Below are 16,532 nucleotides of genomic sequence, written 5' to 3' on the forward strand. Positions count from 1 at the left end.
TGCGGGCCAACTGTCAAGCACAGGAAGACTGCGTCGCTGAAACGTGGGGCCTCGGACTTTCTCTGCTGCTCCTTTTGGGAAGCGCCGTGGAGGGGGCCACGAAGCTAAGGCCGTCCACTTCTCTGCAACTCATCCCAAACCCGGTGGACCGGACTACCGAGTGGTAATGAAAGTTGACCTTCCCTCCCGGTCCTTGGCTGTGGCGCGGAAGAATTCCTGGTCCCTGGCTGGGACCAAGTGGCCGGCGTGAGAAGCGACGATGGAGCTTTAGGGTCAGCGGGCGGAGAAGCCCCCCTGAGATTTTAAGTTATATATATTCCCGTGGATGGCCTCCTTTCCCTTCCGCAGCGGCCTCGAGGATCCGGGTTTGTTAGCGTTGCATCGTACATTAATCTAGTCACATAATAATTCTTGTCTTTCGTTTTCTGAACTTGGAAAGTATAATTGGCGACGGATTCTGAGTCACGCTCTTCTTCGATACAGATACTTACTGTACACGGCTGTCCGAACCACCGGAGTTGCAAGCACGGTCACCGAATAAGACGACAACAGCGAATCAGCCTCAGACACAGGCTCACTCTCTCGCTCTCGCTTCCATCCTATCTCCCGCTCTGGTTCGGTTCCACTCCCGACGCTCAGACAGTCACGCGTGCCTTCGCCGAGCTTCCTCGTACCTTCCACCAGCACGACATTCAGGAACACCCACGCGACCATCTGGGTTAGGTCTTGTGGATACCGTGGGGGTTTCCACCGGTTCCGGCATCAGCACCTTCCCTGAACAATCATTATCGAACTCTCGCGGGGAAGATCCTGGGAATTCAGGAACTCACCAGGCACCGGAAGAAGGACGGGCATTAATTTAAGGTTCAACCGGAAAAGTCAAAGTCCAAGTCTCGTAAACCCACCGTCACCCATAAAAACCCTGCCCACAATGGCTTTCTCACTGGGAGACCCCCTCTACGCCTTTCTTTCTTCCTTCTTCCCTCGCAGATCTACTATGACGGCCGAGCGCACCGATCTGCCCGCGCCGCCAACCTCGGCACAGGCCGCCTCACCACTCCCCTCTCTCTCCCCACCCGAACCTTCCATCTCCTCGTCGTCCCCCACAAACTCGAGCGAGGGCGACTACCCGTACCGTAGGCCCTCCATGTCGTCGACGGCCTCGTCCGCCGCGACGTCTTCCACGGACCTGCAACTGGACGACAGCGGCAAAATGCCGCAGACCATCCAGCGGGCCGCTACCACTATCACCATGGCCGCCGACACCGCGCAGGACGAATCGCGCCCCGCCCCGCCCCGCCGCTCGGCGACAGAGGTCGTCGCCCTCGACGCCATGTCGCGCGACTTCCCCAAGCCGGCGCACGAGCCCAGCCTCGAGGAGCTGCTGGCCCGCCCGCCGGGGAAGCGGTCGCTGGGCCACTACGTCAAGAACGCGCGCGAGGTGGCGCCACCGCCGGTGGACCCCGAGCAGCGCGCGAGGAAGTTTGAGGATGCCAAGAGGGAGCTGCTGAGGGCCAAGGAGGAGATGGAGAGACGGGCGTGGAGGGGATGAAAAGTTTTCGGTTTTTACGTTGGGAAGGGGGAAAGGGTCTTTGAGATTGATAGATTGCCGGCTTTTTATGGCGCGGTTAGACGGAGGCGGGAAGGAGAATCCGTGTTTTCATGGGCGTAACGGTCTGGCTCTTTTCGTGGCCGGGGATATAAAGAAAATCGGCTTGGGTTGCGAGGCCTCTTTCTAGACAGCATTTTGGGATCAACGGGACCGTGGCGTTCTCTTTCTTTTGTCTCTTGTTATTTGCTTTTGCTCTAGGAGGCGTGGCACAACGTTTCGATCACGCCCTATACGGATTTGTAATTTCCTTCGTTTGCATTGAGGCAGTATGCGCAGATAGGAATAGGGAAATTCTACTAACGGTGTGTGCTAAACGGAGATGGTCTCCAGGTCTGCGTTGCCCTGCGGACAGACTCACGACAGCCGCGACGACAGCGTGAAACCGTAGGCAAGAGACGCAATGAAGGTTCCCATGTTCAGCAGCGATGAAATGCCATGAAGCATTCCAAACTTCTTGTTGAGAGCCAACACCTCCTGTGAGCGTTTGCCGTACTCTGTCTCTGTTCTAACGTCAACCTCTCCTCGCCCTCAACGCCCAAACCGTCCATTAGCCGGATAGCTGACTCACCCTGCTGCTTTCTCTCAGCCATGCACCTTGTCGTCGCTGGCCCGACAACGGTCAGATTCGCCAGGGCGCAGAGGAACGCGCCCGCCAGGGGTATCAGCACCCCCGCCCGGTTGGAGTGGTCCAGCACGCCGGCCACGCCGCCCGCGCTGCCGAAGGGGTTCTTGCTCGCGGGGTAGGTCAGGGCCATGACGACCGGGAGCGCCGTCTGCATGGCAAAGTAGATGGGGAAGATCTTGGCCATGAGCGCGGCGAACTGGGGACGGTCGAGGACCCGGAAGGAGGCGGTGCCCCCGACGAAGGTGTGGAAGAAGGTTGTGCCTAGAAGGGTACCATAGCTGGGCGGGTGGTTGGGAGCTGTTAGGGAAGGGATTCTGATGTACTGGCTCGAGTGAGCTGCTGAGAGTTGACTCGAGTTGTCTCACCTAAGAATGTGATACGGAGCGGGCGAGAAAAGGCCCATATTGAAGGTAATAAACCAGAAATCTGTGGAGATATTGTATTATCTCTCTATCAATGAAATAGCAGCGGACAAGAGTGTTTCCCGAGATTTAGCAGTGCAAAAAACTAGTCGGAGCTTCAAGTGAGGTCGGCGTTGAGCCCCCAATCACCGAAGCGGGGAGCCAATGCTCTTGGCGAACATGATGGCTTGGTGGGTCCCGTAGGGCCCAGGCAGGCGGCTACAGGGGTTGAAATTGGTCGTTATGACGCGAGAACATGTGCCGACGCGAGGCAGCGACCGCTTAACGCGATCCAGTTTGGCGGTGCTGCCTGGAAACCCGTCGAGGATGCCATCCGCATTGGGATCCATAAAATCCCCGATTTACAGGCCAGCGTGCCGTCTGCGGCCCTGTTAATTTACCTACAAACCCGTCCATTGCGGCACCATCGGCCGGGCTACTACAACAATGGCGGACAAGGAAGCAACCGTGTACATCGTCGACCTGGGCGAGTCGATGGCCGACTGTCACAACGGCCGGGACGAGTCAGACCTCGATTTCGGTATGCGATACGTCTGGGACAAGATCTCCACCACTGTCGCCGCCAGCCGCAAGACCTGGACGGTCGGCGTCGTCGGTCTCAACACCGAAGAGACCAACAACGCTCAGGAGCGGGAAGGCCTTGAGGGCTACGATCACATATCCGTCCTCCAAGAGATTGGCCCCATGACACTGAGCTCGCTGAGGGAACTGCGGTCGACCATCCATACGTCTTTCGTCTCTGGGGGAGATGCTATCTCGGCAGTTGTGGTCGCCCTGTCCATGATTGAGGTGTTCACCAAGAAGCTCAAGTACCATCGGAGGATTATCCTTGTCACGAACGGCGAATCGCCGATTGATGACGAGTCGTCCGAGGACGTTGCAAACCGGCTCAACGACTTCAACATCGAATTAGTGGTGGTGTGAGTTGCATCATGCTCCTCTTGACCAACTATCTAACGCCGCGCAGCGGAATTGACTTTGACGATGCCGAGTACGGCTTTAAGGAAGAGGACAAATCCTCGGCAAAGGTAAGTTGACCAGGCGTTCTCGTCTACTGTCAGGGAGCATTGCTGACTCTGGACAGGCCAAGAACGAAAAGATCCTTTGGAAACTGGTCGAGCAGTGTGATAATGGCGTGTTTGGGACCATGGCACAGGCTGTCGAGGAGCTGGCCATTCCTCGCATCAAGCCCGTGAGGCCCTTCAAGGCCTATGACGGCCCGCTCACGCTCGGGGACCCCAGCAAGTATGAGAGCGCTTTAAGCATCCATGTGGAACGCTATTTCAAGACCAAACGCGCCCTCCCGCCTCCAGCAAGCACGGTGGTCATCAATCCCGACCGTGGCGGACTTTCCCAATCGCAGACTCTCGATGAGGATGTCGAGATGGGCGGGACCGAGTTCTCCGGCGTCAAGCATATGCGCACCTACAAAGTCAACGACCCCGATGCACCAGGCGGCAAACGGGATGTTGAGTTTGAAGACCTCGCCAAGGGCTACCAGTACGGCCGGACCGTTGTGCCTTTCAGTGAGTCGGATCTCACTGTCACAAAACTACAAACCAAGAAGATGTTTGCGATCCTCGGCTTCGTACCGTTCAGCAGCGTAAGTCAGACATTGCTCGACCCGGTTTCTCCGATATTGATGGTATGTGCATTAGTACGATCCGTTCCTCAATATGGGCGAAGCCGGCATCATCGTCGCCCAAAAACACAATGAAGAGGCGGAACTGGCGCTCTCCGCATTCATCCACGCGCTCCATGAGCTCGAGTCGTATGCCGTGGCGAGATACGTGCAGAAAGACGATGCCCAACCACAGATCTGCCTGCTGAAGCCAAATCCGGGCGTCGAGGATGAATTTGAGTGTCTATACGACGTGCCCCTGCCGTTCGCTGAAGACGTCCGCAGCTACCAGTTCCCTCCACTGGACAAGGTGCTCACCGTTACTGGCAACGTCCTCACGGAACACCGGCTGCTGCCCTCTGAGGACCTGAAGCAGGCGATGAGCGATTTTGTCGACTCGATGGATCTATCTACTTTCGGCGAGGACGATGAAGGGTAGGTGTTGCCGCTGCCGCGTCTTATTCGTAGTATCCGCACTCACATCGGCTCAGGAAACCGGCAGAATATGCCCCAATCGACGATCTGTACAACCCCATCATTCATCATATGAACCAAGCAATCCGCGCCCGCGCCGTGGATCCAGAGGCCCCAATCGGGCCACCAGCCGAGATCCTCCTGCGTTACTCAAAGCCTCCCGCGAAGCTCATAGACAAGGCAGAACCGGAGATTGAGGCGCTGATTGACGCGGCCGAGATCAAGAAGGGTACGTTTCTTGTTCGGCATCCCCCCCTGGAAAGCTGTCTAACGGTAGATGTAGTTCCCGCCAAGGCCCAGGGCAGGCGCGGCAGGAAGGAGCAAGCCAAACCCCTTTCCGGCCTCGATATCGACTCCCTCCTGGGAGAGAGCAAGCGTACTACCATCTCGATGGAGAACTCGATACCCGAGTTCAAGCAAGCGCTCGCAACGGCGACGGACGATGCGACCGTCGAGAAGGCAGTGAGGCAGATGGGTGAGATCGTTCGCAAGCTGATTCACGACAGCTTTGCGGATGTCTCCTATGCCCGGGCTGCCGAGAATTTGCGTGTCATGCGAGAAGAGCTTATTGGCCTTGAGTTTCCGGCGCTGTACAACAGATTCTTGACAGCGCTCAAGAAGAGTATGCTGAGTGGGGAGCTGAACGGGGACCGCAGGGAGATGTGGTTCAAGCACATCATTGGAGGCCATCTGAGCCTGATCACGCAAGATGAGTCGGAAGTCTCCGAGGTGACGGAAGATGAGGCCAAGACGGTAAGTGTGTGTGTGCTGATTTGGAGTGGCTGAGCATGAACTGACTATTCGGTAGTTCGCGAGGTAACGAAGCTGACAGGTGGCTTCCAGGTGGACCGCGTCGTGTACCAGTAGAAGAGGGACCATTACGTGTAGCGATGAGACGGTGGGCTGCAACGGGGACACTCTGGAAGGTGTTAGGCATCTTGAGGCCCAAGGCGTATGAACTCATCCCGTGTCCAGCCCTTGCAACGCAATATCCTTAGTAATGTCATACTCGAGCGATACCCAGCTTTGTGTGTCCATTGCGGCCCAATTCCCCGTATCCATCAGATCAGGAAAGCAGCATTGCAAAATTACCTGACTGCATGAGAATCCGAGGTGAGGGTCTAGAAGAGTTGCTCCACTTTTAAGTCGGCAAGGTTCAGGTTGCTCGTGCACACAGCAGCTCGACTATGCTTACAACCACAGCCACATGCTTTGCGTTCACGATGCAAACTTGGGATCTGGCAAGCTGAGGACGGCCAACCACCCGACTTCTTTTTGATTGCAGATCTGATCTGCGGTTCCGCAGAGTCCGTCTGTTTGTCATTCAGCCTCACGCACATATTTTCTGGGCGCTTCGTTGCACCACGAACAACCAGGCTACGCCCCGTTGATTCGACTGCTGCCTCCTCCACCCCTTCCCCCTTTCCCGTCTGTTGCGTTCACGCATCACGTTCAGTATATACCTCCGCGAGGCACGTCATACATCGAACGGTATCTATCAGATCAACGGGCTTTCGCATCGATCCCGGTTTTGAATTTTCAGCCTTTGCTGCTGCGGCTGTGTTGATATTGGCCGCTGAGTGTCGAGTCTGCATTGCACTCATAGCGTGATCGTCTGAAACGCCCTTCAGCTGTTGAACGCACATCGGAAATACAAGGTGCTGCGGGTTGCTTTGCTGCTTTTCTCGGCGATGCGGGTCTAAAGAGTCTGGTGACCGCAGCGAATTCTCACAACCCGGTATATCTTTCCCGGCCGCTTCCGTGAAACCCGCACCGCCCCTCCGACAAGCGCACTGGTGTTGCAAACTCCAACTCTCTTCTGCACCGCTCGTCACTGTGTATCCTCAGATCAGTAGCGATGGACGACGAGGAGTTCCTGCGTCGCCTCCAGGCCCTCACTCATGGCGCAGCTGTTTGGGACGGCTTTGACCCTTCGAGCTGGCGCTCCATCGAGCTCGCCGAAGAGGAAGCCATCGCTGAGGTGGACAGGGCTTCTGATTCCCAGGGCGGTTGCGGCTGGGACTCGGACGACTCGGCGGGCATGATCTTCAGCTATCGTCATCTCACCGAAGAGGAGCGGGCGCAGAGTTATGTCTCCAAGCACAACAGGGCCCGCGAGTATGCGTCCGATGAGCCGCTGTATGTCCAAGACCCTGAGAAGCTGGAAAAGGTCAACTGGAAAGAGACTGGCCTCGCCATGGGGGAGCTGTCCCAAGAGGGAGAGGTATTCGTGTCATGGGACCTTGTAGAAGGCTATCCGGACATGTATGTCGGGAAGCGAAACAGCGTGCGGGTGAGTAACTCAGTACTGATATCCGGTCGGTAGAGGTTAGGAACCTGTCTTACTGACTGTCTGGCCAAGGCTGCACCTCTCTTTACATTGGATGCCCTTCATGAGAACCGGGTCTGGGACCTGTAAGTTGCTTCCTCCACCCTCATAACGCTGTAACTGACGGCAAATAGCTACTACGTACATCAGCCCGTAAAGCTGGGCCAGAAACCCGCCATATTTGTGCCCACCTACCAGTTTCAGCACCTCTTGGATGTCATCAACGCCAAGCTCGAGACTCAGCTCACTATTCCCCCGGGCAAGAACGAGGAGAGATTCAAGATGTCTTTCGGTCACGGTAACACCCCACGGCCGCGCTTCTTGGGTCGCTCGAACAGCCCCGAGTGCTTCAAGACCCTGTGTGCAGCGGTTCCCGCGCCCAAGCCTGAAGACGCCCTGGACCACGCAACTCACTGCGGCAGAGAGGAGTTTATGAACCTCCTTGCCATTGTTGACCAGGCCAAGAAGAGAACGAAGGACAAGAGGAGCAAGCCCGACAAGAACCGTATCAAGCGCATACAGCGCCACAGGGATTGGAGCCGGTCTGTCAAGCGAGTCCAGCGTTACCTCGGTCTCCGCCAGAAGCTGACCAGCCGGGAAACCCCTTTGCCTGACAAGCCCGCGGTTCTCGGCGTCCATCTGCCCATAACCCAGGAACCAGAGGGCTCGGTCTTGTTCGTTGCCATTGATATTGAGGCATACGAGGAAAATCAGGCACTCATCACCGAGGTCGGCATAGCCATGCTGGACACTAACGATATCCGAGGTGTCGCACCAGGCGACGGAGGTCAAGACTGGTTCCAGCTCATCAGCGCCCGGCACATCCGCGTCAAGGAGAATTCGTGGGCTATAAACTCGCGCTACATTCAAGGCTGTGCTAACCACTTTAGCTTTGGGTTTGTTGTTTTTCTCTCCGGCCCCCAGAGTGATTAACACTTGCTGATGATAGGTAGTACGAGCGAGTTCATCGAACAAGCAGAGATCCCCGCGGTCCTCGAGAAGCTGATTGACAATGCGACCTTGGCCGATCCCGTCGACGGCACCCTCAGGCCGCGCCCAGTGGTTCTCGTTTTCCACGAATCATCGGCCGATATCAACTACCTCAAGAAGCTTGGTTACAGCCTCTCCAAGGCCAGAAATGTCGTCGAGATTGTCGACACGAGGGAGATGCACCAGTCTGTTGGCCGGAGCAACGACGGAAGGTCGCTCGGATCCGTCCTTGACTATCTGGGCATTCCCTCTCGAGATCTCCACAATGCCGGCAATGATGCGGTCTACACACTGCGCGCCATGATCGGCTTGGCCGTAAAGAAGCGGTTGATGAGCCTTGAAAAGACCGACGACAAGCTTCTCGAGTAGGTTTGATCACATTACACATAGCTTCGATGAGGGTTGCTGATGGATTTTTTGCAGGCACCACATTCCGTACTCGGAGTTCAAAGAGAAGGAAAAGCAACATGAAGAATGGGCCAGCGGCGGCGAGGACACTGACGGAGGAGATGCTATCACACCCGTCAGTCCCGAGCCCGAGTTCGACCCCGGTAACGAGAAGACTGGCAGCCAGGACTGGTGGTGATGATTATGAGGGCGCAAAGTTGCCGGGGAAAGGGCATCGGACAGGAGCACGACGGACCCATCCGCAGTTTTTCGAAGCCCATTGGACGAGAAACTAGCGATTGACTTATGTGCCTAACACCTTGCCCACAGCTCCGAGCTTCTTTCAAAGGATATATTAGAGGAGAGTCGCCACCCACGCTGAGTCTTTCGAATGTCAATAGAAGCAAGGGCTCCTCTTGTCTACGCAGATAGACAGATCGAAACCTCGTTAAAATACAGCTGTCAGATTTTGCTTTGCTTTGCTTTGCCGAGCCAAGACATGACCAAAGTCAAACCGATCCCAAAAGCCAAGCCATCTCCTTCCATATCCCCAACGCCATTGCTATGATGTGTTTTATGTTTTGTACACGTCGGCGTCCTCGTTGTCGACAGCGTAAGGTTCGAGTATTCCGGTGAAGAAGGGGTAAGGGGAGTCGCTGGACACAGCGTCCAACCTCGCCGGGGCCGTGGATGCCACCATCTTTGGCCAGCATCGCCGGCCTCCCCTCCTCACCTCATAATCGGAACGATCCTCACTGGCCTCGGCGCGCCCGCTCCTACTTCAAGTAATCTCTATGCCCCTAACAACCCTCTCCAACCACCAAGAAAACGCCTTCCGTCAAGGGGTATTCTTCTCCAAAAACTCCTTGGCCTCGTTCACCTTGGTCGCCAAGTACGGGCTGCCGCCGCGGTCGGGGTGGTTGAGGAGCATGAGGGTGCGGTGCGCCTTGCGGACTTTCTCCTTGGTAATGCTGCTCTCGCTGTGCAAAAGGGTAACGGAAGAAAACGTGAGTTAGTCTTACGAGCCCAGCTTCCCTTTGATACTTTTATTTTTTTTTTCCCCCTTCCCTCGATGCGAAAAGAAAGAACGACGCACCTCAGCGACAGGATCAGCGCCGCCTCGCGCCGGTTCATCCGCGGCTCGAACCCGCCTTTGTAGAACGCCTTGCCCAGCGCGCCCACGCCGCCGCGCGAGCGCCGCCATGCTACGAGACCCGCTCTACCCTATTGTGGGTGCGAAGGAGGGGTTTTGTTAGTCGATTTGGGAGAATGGGATGTGGGGTGAGGGCGGAACGGAGGGGTTTCGTACGAGGAAGGCGGCGACTGCGACGCCCGCGCCGATTGCTACGGCTGATGACATGTTTTGTTTAAGGGGTGTGTTCGTTTTCTTTTCCCTTTTTTAATTCCTTTGCTGGCCGAGGGAACAGAGACGGTGGGTTTGGTTGGCGCGGTGCCTGGCAGATTCGAAGGGTGATGATGTGATGCGTTCTGCGCAGGTGAACTGCTTGGAATGGAACTTTTTCTGCCGGCCGGGATTTGCCGCTGCCGAACCGCCGAGAACGACCAGGGCGCAATACGTGTACATAAAACCGTAATTTACCTTATTGCATGGATCGGGGTTTATGGCTTGGCATTCCTGTAATCCCGCTATAAGCATCAATATTGATAATAGTAGTCTCGTGTTTACAGTCCTGTTAGCTTCGAGGACCTGAGTCAGAGTAAAGAGCATATAGCGAGAGGCCCTCACTTTGACAACGGCTTCGGTGCCAGGAGGATCAATGATACTGTAGATTTTTTCAAAGAAAATCGACAACAACATCCGGGATTCTGGCTAGTGATCCGTCGTCGTGTAATAACTAGTATGGCAGTGCGCGTTGATGCCCGCCTGAAAAGCGAAATGGATTGGCAAGAGACGCCACTGGACGTGCAGAAGCGCCCACCGAGTAATGTAACCTGCACCCGGCATCTCGCGGGGGGTACATAGACTAGTCTTGCACACCACGTTTTCAACGCCCCGGCCCCCTGTGGCCGAACGGTTACGGGGGTCGAGGCGTTTGGCCCTTCCGCCCGGGGCCATGGGGATCGAGCCTTCGGGTTCGATTCCCGACTGAGTCACCAGTCTGCCGCGAATCGACCGACCGGAGAAAAATCCCCAGGGCCGGGGGGGTTTTCGTAGCCACTGACCTCCTTTGCAACAAATCCGACGGGGGGGTCAGTGGTGAGCTTTTGTTTTTGCTGTTACTTTACTGGCTATGATCCGGTTCAAACTGCAAATATACCTATGTCATTTGCTGGTTCTGTTCGCCAAGCTGCGGCAAACAGTTTTAACGGTGATTTCCCGTCTACGGCTACCGATTGCCTCTGGTGGGTTCGTTCACGACTGATCTGAGACTTTTCTCCAGGCCTCCGTAAAATCATTTGATGTAAGACTAAAGGTCTAATGTCGGAAGCAGTCATTTCTAGTTCGACTAAAGTGCTTTAGTCATTACAAACGTAAAGACAGCGACGCCGAGCACAACCAGGGTGATGATTTCATCCGACGGCCACGACGCAAGCGCCGTAGGATGAACACCCTTACGCTTACCGGCGGACTCGCAGTTCAGGAGCAGACAGATCAACACTGCGCCAACTCCCGATCACGGCAAATTCAAAGATCATCCTGCCCTCCGAAGCGTCGGAGTCGACGCAGCATTCCCATCCTCCCATCCTCGCAGGGATTCGTCCTGGAAGAGGAGACAGTCAAAGCCCCGGTCGCAAAGATTTGAGTAATTGACGCTTGGAAACGCGGTCTTGAAGCGCCTTACATTAGACGGATACCGACCTTCCAGCTGCAGTCCACTTGGGGACCCATGTGGAGAGCACGGAAAGGGGTACCATGTAAACGGAGAATCGAAGCTCCGCTTTCCCAACCGAGAGGGCACCCACCCGAGCGGTCGGCAAGACAAAGGAGCACAAGATCCACCAAGGACGACGACACCACAGCAAACCCCAAGCCAACTCTGAGAAGGATGAGATACACGCCACAGGATGATGCAAAGATCTGTCAAGCTGAAGGAGCAAGTACTGTCCTGGCTCACGATCACCGAGCAATTTCCAGGACGTTTTCCCGAGACCATTGCGGTAAGGTACTACGCCAAGGTTAAGATCAACCCCTCTCGCAGGGCTCTGCAACTGTGTGGCCCTAGAACACCTTCAGCAGTGGAATTTGCAATTATAGAATACTGGATGCCGGCGGCCTGGAATTCCTTGTGAGGCGGAGAAGCGGAGATGCGACGTGAGAACCCTTCGAGAACGTAGCGGAGACACAGGCAGTTGACAAGTATGAACACGGTCGTGGCCTGGTTAGTGTTGATAGTGCCTGAGCTTTTCTATCGCCTCACTGTACAATGATTTAGGTTTCTTATCTGGTCGATCCTCTCACTCGCTATGACTTTCGCAAGCTGACTCCATTCCTTCCTACAAGCTATACAAAGCTATTATGAACGACGATGTTCTTGAGTTACTCCCCTGGGATCTGCAATACACTACACCGAATCCTTCTTTTGAGAACCCAGCAGTTGACTGAACAATGCTCGTTAATGTTCACAGGAGTGGCTCGTCTCCCGCTTCCGCCCGTTCAGTCCGCTAGATGGGCCAAGCGTCGCAAGAATAAGAGGGTCTCCATAACTGTGTGGAGTGAGCAGACCAGTCACGAACAGCGCTCTTAAGAGTTCTACCACTTTCCATCATACCCACACGGCAGAATCTCACGGTATATCAAATGCAGGATACGTTAGCGGGAGGTTGAAAAGGGATTGGAGCCTTGGGATACCTAGACAATGATAATCCTAGTCTTTGGTAGCATCTTGGGAAGGCAGGACATTTAGGAAGTTTTGGGCCACACACCCCGTTTGAACTCCCTAGTCCCTTTCCACCGACTTCAGATGCGGCAGTACGTGACCTCCTCGTCTATTTGCCGGTTTTAACCTCATCCGTAGCGGTCGATGTTGAAACAAGAGATAGACTTTGTGCCCGGACCCCCAGCTTTCGGTCTCCGTTATAGGCTCGACATCAAAATTACACAGCAACTTTGAGACGATGAGACGAGAACTTGCGTAAAATAGACTACGTATATGGAAGGACTTGGATTAGTTTTGTATTTGAGTGACGGCCTGGAATGGCGATGTACTTTCTACTGGCGCAGCTTCTGGGTCCAGATGAGAAGGGCTGCGAAGCGTCCAGTTTATCTTGGGCGAATCTGGCATCTCCGAGAAATCTCTCGGGGCGGAATGCAAAGGGTTCTGAAAAGTTGCGACTGAAGTGTGACATGACGTAGGGGCTAATCGACACAATAGCCTGAGCAGAGCACTTTTGTTCAGCTCAACGATACGCCGTTCACTGGACGTTGCGTGACTTAACCCCCCCCCCCCGCCCCCCCGGTACATGGACTTCCGCGATAACCCGGACTCCACTTACCGTTACCCGCGGCATGTTTTGTGATAGTGCCGTTTTGTTCAGCTCAACGATAAGCCGTTCACTGGACGTTGCGTGACTTAACCCCCCCCCCCCCCCCCCCCGCCCCCCCGGTACATGGACTTCCGCGATAACCCGGACTCCACTTACCGTTACCCGCGGCATGTTTTGTGATAGTGCCGTTTTGTTCAGCTCAACGATACGCCGTTCACTGGACGTTGCGTGACTTAACCCCCCCCCCCCCCCCCCCCGCCCCCCGGTACATGGACTTCCGCGATAACCCGGACTCCACTTACCGTTACCCGCGGCATGTTTTGTGATAGTGCCGGGTAGAGCCTTAATGCTTCCTTGATGCATGTGTTCAAGTATGCCAGTTTCTCCGTCTTGGAGAGGCTGATCTCCTGGCTTTCTTGGAATGTCGAGCGAACTTCCTCAATCAGGCGAGTTAAAGACCCCGGGTTAGCGGAGAGACAGTAGAAAAGTGCAGAGAGCGTCCAAGCTGTGGATTCAGCGCCGGCGGTGACCAGACTGTTGGCTGAGTTGAGCACGTCTTGGAAGGCAAGGTTCTGTGGGCGACAATCATGTTAGCTTCCAGCGGCTCACTGACAGTAGTCGACTGAGCCGGATTATGATAGATAACTCACTCCGTTCTTATATGCTTTGATGATAGGACCGATGAGGTCGTCTCTCTCCTCGGAGCCCTCGATCCTAGCTAAGAGCATAAGTTTTGCCTCGTCCAACACCGCCAAGAACAGTCCGGCAAATATAGATACCGGGACCGATAACAGTAGGCCAAGTCCGAGGTAATACAGCACAATGAGCCTCCCTCCAATCTTGGCCGCGTTGGAACAGCAAGTCGACATACGGAGTCATCTCCAGATTCTGTAAACATCCGAAGGGCGTCCCGAATGTCAAGTCGCCGACCATGTCGCAGACAGACCAGCAGAGCCACTCGGCCAAGTTAACAACCTCGCCGTAGGACTTGGGCTCATGTGTGGAGTTGGCAGCATCTGCTGCCTGGAGCTAATGCCGCAAGGCATCCATAAGCAAGTCCACATGGCCTGCGATGATGCTCTCTTGTCGTTTGATTCCCTTTCCGAAAGTCCGTCGACGATAAGACTCTTCAGAAGTTTGTGCTTGTCCTTCTCGGCGGCGATAAAGTCGGCTGAGATGACGCCGTTGAACGCAATGGCGTCATAAAAGACGTGATGCTTCGCGTTTTCCTTGCCCAGGCCGGATCCGAAGATGTCTCTCCATGCATCAGGGTGCGCGAACGAAAGCTCGGACGGGGAGATGCGCACGATCGGGCCGTACTTCTTGTGGAGGGGGTGAACGGAGAAGGGTTGCTCCCCGCAGAAGAAGCGGTATGCCCAGGGTAAAATGGAAGCGCGGCACCAGATGGGGCCTGCGAACTTGGATAGGGGGTGGAGGAAGAGATTGTACGAGATTGTAGCAACGAGCTAGGTAAGTATCTGGGCTGTCAGGGATCATTGTTTGAACCATGAGGAGCCCATATCCCAGCATCTTGGAGGGTCAGGTTAAAGCTGTGGCGGGAGAGCAGATAGGTGAGCATGCCCTTCGGACAGTCGCCCGAGGGTGGAAGTCCTGAAGGCATGGCTAGACCTGCCTCGTCATCAAGCGTGGGGGTTCAGGAGTCTACGCGATACATTGGAAGTAACCCATAAGGGACGCCCCATGAACGGGAGTGAATGTTATCCAGGTCCCGCTGATCGCGCCTTTCCGGGACGCACCAAGGCTCTTTAGAGAAGATCGGGTTGCATTGCAGGGGCCTTGTACTAACAATGGGCGGTTGTGGAGTGTGGCTTCTTGGCCTCTATTAATTTAATTTTTGGGCCTGGATAACCAACACCCACCTTATTTTATCAGTTCTTTAGACATTAACAGTTCAGTGTAACCACCCCTCCGTTTGTTGACTACGATCATAGACATGGTTGCGTCAATCTCACTGAGAGACGGCATGGGGCACTGGGGATTATGCAGGCTCTTGGGATTGAAACGCAAAGAGCCAAAGAAACTTGCATTTTCTACTTGTTATCCGGAATCCATGACTCAGCCGAGCCCTGGACGCTGTTCAGATCTGAGGCGCCGGCCTTGCCGGCGCATGGACCGTTAGTCTCGGTGTGATCGTGATATCGCCGCTGAGTACAAAGCTTCCATCGTGTTGATCTCCAAAGTAACGCGGTGACATCTGCGACCAGCGCAGGTTGCCCGTCATAAGATATTCCACGCCATCGAGATACTCGCGGATATCTGGCCGCTTCCCCAGGGGCCCGCTGAGGATCATGTCACGCTGAGCGATGAAGTTGCGCTCGGCTTCATGAATGAGGTCGACGATCTTGTTGATGGCTTGCTGCAAACCCATCCCACCGCGGCGCATCAGCACTAGGATGGCGTTCATGGCTTCCTTGGCGTCGAGCTCCTTGGGAAATGAATAAAGGTCGTTAACCAAGGTGATATGGTTAATAGCCGCAACACGAGCGAGGAGGATGTCCGGGTCCGACGAGAGCTCGCCGATGTCGATGTCCTTGGCGTATTCCACGTGCGTGGTCAACCACCAGCCGTAGATGTTGGTCAGACGTTTCTCCATGTACTGATCGAGTGCGGGCGTGATATCGTTGTTGCGTAGCACGGCCTCATCCAAGTGACTGTCAGCTATGTCGAGTCATGCCTTGCGCACGCGGCGGTCCAAGCCCGGGGTCATTTGTGCCGCCGCGGCTTCGACCGTCTCAAAGACGTAAAAGAAGGCGGCGTTGCCGGGCCTGTCTGGGCGCTTGCCGTTAAACACGTCACACCAACGGGCATGGAGAGCCTTTCCGGCAGCGATGCTCTCTTGGACGCCCGGCTTGCTGAAGGTGTCGTCGAAGAGCGTCACGGGGATCATCAGATTGTTGATATTCTGGGCACGTTCTCGGGGTGCGTAGGGGTAACCAGCGCAGCCAAAGTGGCTGATGCGTTGTCGCAGGTAACGATCGGCTCGTTCCTCATCCCCAAAGTATTCGATCAGATAGGGACGTGCGATGCTGTCACTAAGTCGGTCGAGCTCCAAGCAGTTTTCATGGCAGCCTTCGGCAAGTTGGGTAATGGCGGGAGGGAGATGAAAGACTGTCCCGGTTGGGATCGAAAATGCGTTTGGGGCCATGTTCAGGTGCAAAACTTGACGAGGGAAACAGAATCCATACTGTAGAGATTCCTGCGCGCCGACAATCGTGTTGAAAGGTCAGAAGGGACATTGCCTACGGCCCCGATTCAAACCTGCTTTTATGATTGTGTTATCCAGGCGTAACGGGGAATAAGACGGACATGAGCCCGCGAAGATCAATGCGACTATTTACATGCATGCTTCTGTCCTAATCTGTCTAGATACAGGAGCGAGAGATGGTCCCGGAAGTAGCCTCCATCTGCCGCCGACTTGATGATGTCGTATGCTCTTGGCCCTTGTCGACAACGGGAGGACATTATATCCTCTTTGGGGAATCAGACGTAGGATTTTCCGATTGCGCCACACACGGGGAGCTGATAAAATAGATTGCGAACAAATCTCGAGTAGTTTTACGGACGGATGTAAAGAAGTCTATTCTGTTAGGGCTCCAGGATACAAA

At 55.1% G+C, this 16,532-nt stretch overlaps 7 protein-coding genes across 7 annotated transcripts; 3 read left to right on the forward strand and 4 right to left on the reverse strand.

Annotated features, from left to right (window-relative positions):
* Positions 1 to 997: 997 nt before the first annotated feature.
* On the forward strand, positions 998 to 1,552 carry MFIFM68171_10823 (uncharacterized protein; the record flags this gene model as incomplete). The annotated part of the gene is made up of 1 exon (XM_071066242.1): positions 998 to 1,552. One exon carries the CDS (start codon positions 998 to 1,000, stop codon positions 1,550 to 1,552), a length of 555 nt encoding a protein of 184 aa, XP_070922343.1.
* A 414-nt stretch (positions 1,553 to 1,966) lies between these two features.
* On the reverse strand, positions 1,967 to 2,640 carry MFIFM68171_10824 (Putative mitochondrial outer membrane protein; the record flags this gene model as incomplete). The annotated part of the gene is made up of 3 exons (XM_071066243.1): positions 1,967 to 2,112; positions 2,181 to 2,515; positions 2,603 to 2,640. 3 exons carry the CDS (start codon positions 2,638 to 2,640, stop codon positions 1,967 to 1,969), a joined length of 519 nt encoding a protein of 172 aa, XP_070922344.1.
* Positions 2,641 to 3,085: 445 nt separating this feature from the next.
* On the forward strand, positions 3,086 to 5,621 carry YKU80 (ATP-dependent DNA helicase yku80; the record flags this gene model as incomplete). Its single annotated transcript, XM_071066244.1, has 7 exons — positions 3,086 to 3,579; positions 3,627 to 3,687; positions 3,744 to 4,262; positions 4,318 to 4,715; positions 4,772 to 4,983; positions 5,032 to 5,507; positions 5,598 to 5,621. The coding sequence occupies 7 exons, from the start codon at positions 3,086 to 3,088 to the stop codon at positions 5,619 to 5,621; spliced, it is 2,184 nt and encodes a 727-aa protein (XP_070922345.1).
* Positions 5,622 to 6,612: 991 nt separating this feature from the next.
* On the forward strand, positions 6,613 to 8,659 carry MFIFM68171_10826 (Good for full DBP5 activity protein 2; the record flags this gene model as incomplete). The annotated part of the gene is made up of 5 exons (XM_071066245.1): positions 6,613 to 7,047; positions 7,117 to 7,169; positions 7,218 to 7,979; positions 8,037 to 8,438; positions 8,497 to 8,659. The coding sequence occupies 5 exons, from the start codon at positions 6,613 to 6,615 to the stop codon at positions 8,657 to 8,659; spliced, it is 1,815 nt and encodes a 604-aa protein (XP_070922346.1).
* A 639-nt stretch (positions 8,660 to 9,298) lies between these two features.
* On the reverse strand, positions 9,299 to 9,820 carry PAM18 (mitochondrial import inner membrane translocase subunit TIM14; the record flags this gene model as incomplete). Its single annotated transcript, XM_071066246.1, has 3 exons — positions 9,299 to 9,440; positions 9,557 to 9,684; positions 9,770 to 9,820. The coding sequence occupies 3 exons, from the start codon at positions 9,818 to 9,820 to the stop codon at positions 9,299 to 9,301; spliced, it is 321 nt and encodes a 106-aa protein (XP_070922347.1).
* A 2,539-nt stretch (positions 9,821 to 12,359) lies between these two features.
* MFIFM68171_10828 (uncharacterized protein) lies at positions 12,360 to 13,775 on the reverse strand (the record flags this gene model as incomplete). Its single annotated transcript, XM_071066247.1, has 4 exons — positions 12,360 to 12,564; positions 12,629 to 12,795; positions 13,176 to 13,478; positions 13,557 to 13,775. The coding sequence occupies 4 exons, from the start codon at positions 13,773 to 13,775 to the stop codon at positions 12,360 to 12,362; spliced, it is 894 nt and encodes a 297-aa protein (XP_070922348.1).
* Positions 13,776 to 13,823: 48 nt separating this feature from the next.
* On the reverse strand, positions 13,824 to 16,072 carry MFIFM68171_10829 (Terpene synthase; the record flags this gene model as incomplete). The annotated part of the gene is made up of 3 exons (XM_071066248.1): positions 13,824 to 14,372; positions 15,041 to 15,565; positions 15,611 to 16,072. 3 exons carry the CDS (start codon positions 16,070 to 16,072, stop codon positions 13,824 to 13,826), a joined length of 1,536 nt encoding a protein of 511 aa, XP_070922349.1.
* Between the last annotated feature and the right edge of the window lie 460 nt (positions 16,073 to 16,532).

Source organism: Madurella fahalii, assembly GCF_045866475.1.
Source record: "Madurella fahalii IFM 68171 DNA, scaffold_6, whole genome shotgun sequence".
NCBI classification, from domain to species: Eukaryota; Fungi; Ascomycota; class Sordariomycetes; order Sordariales; genus Madurella; species Madurella fahalii.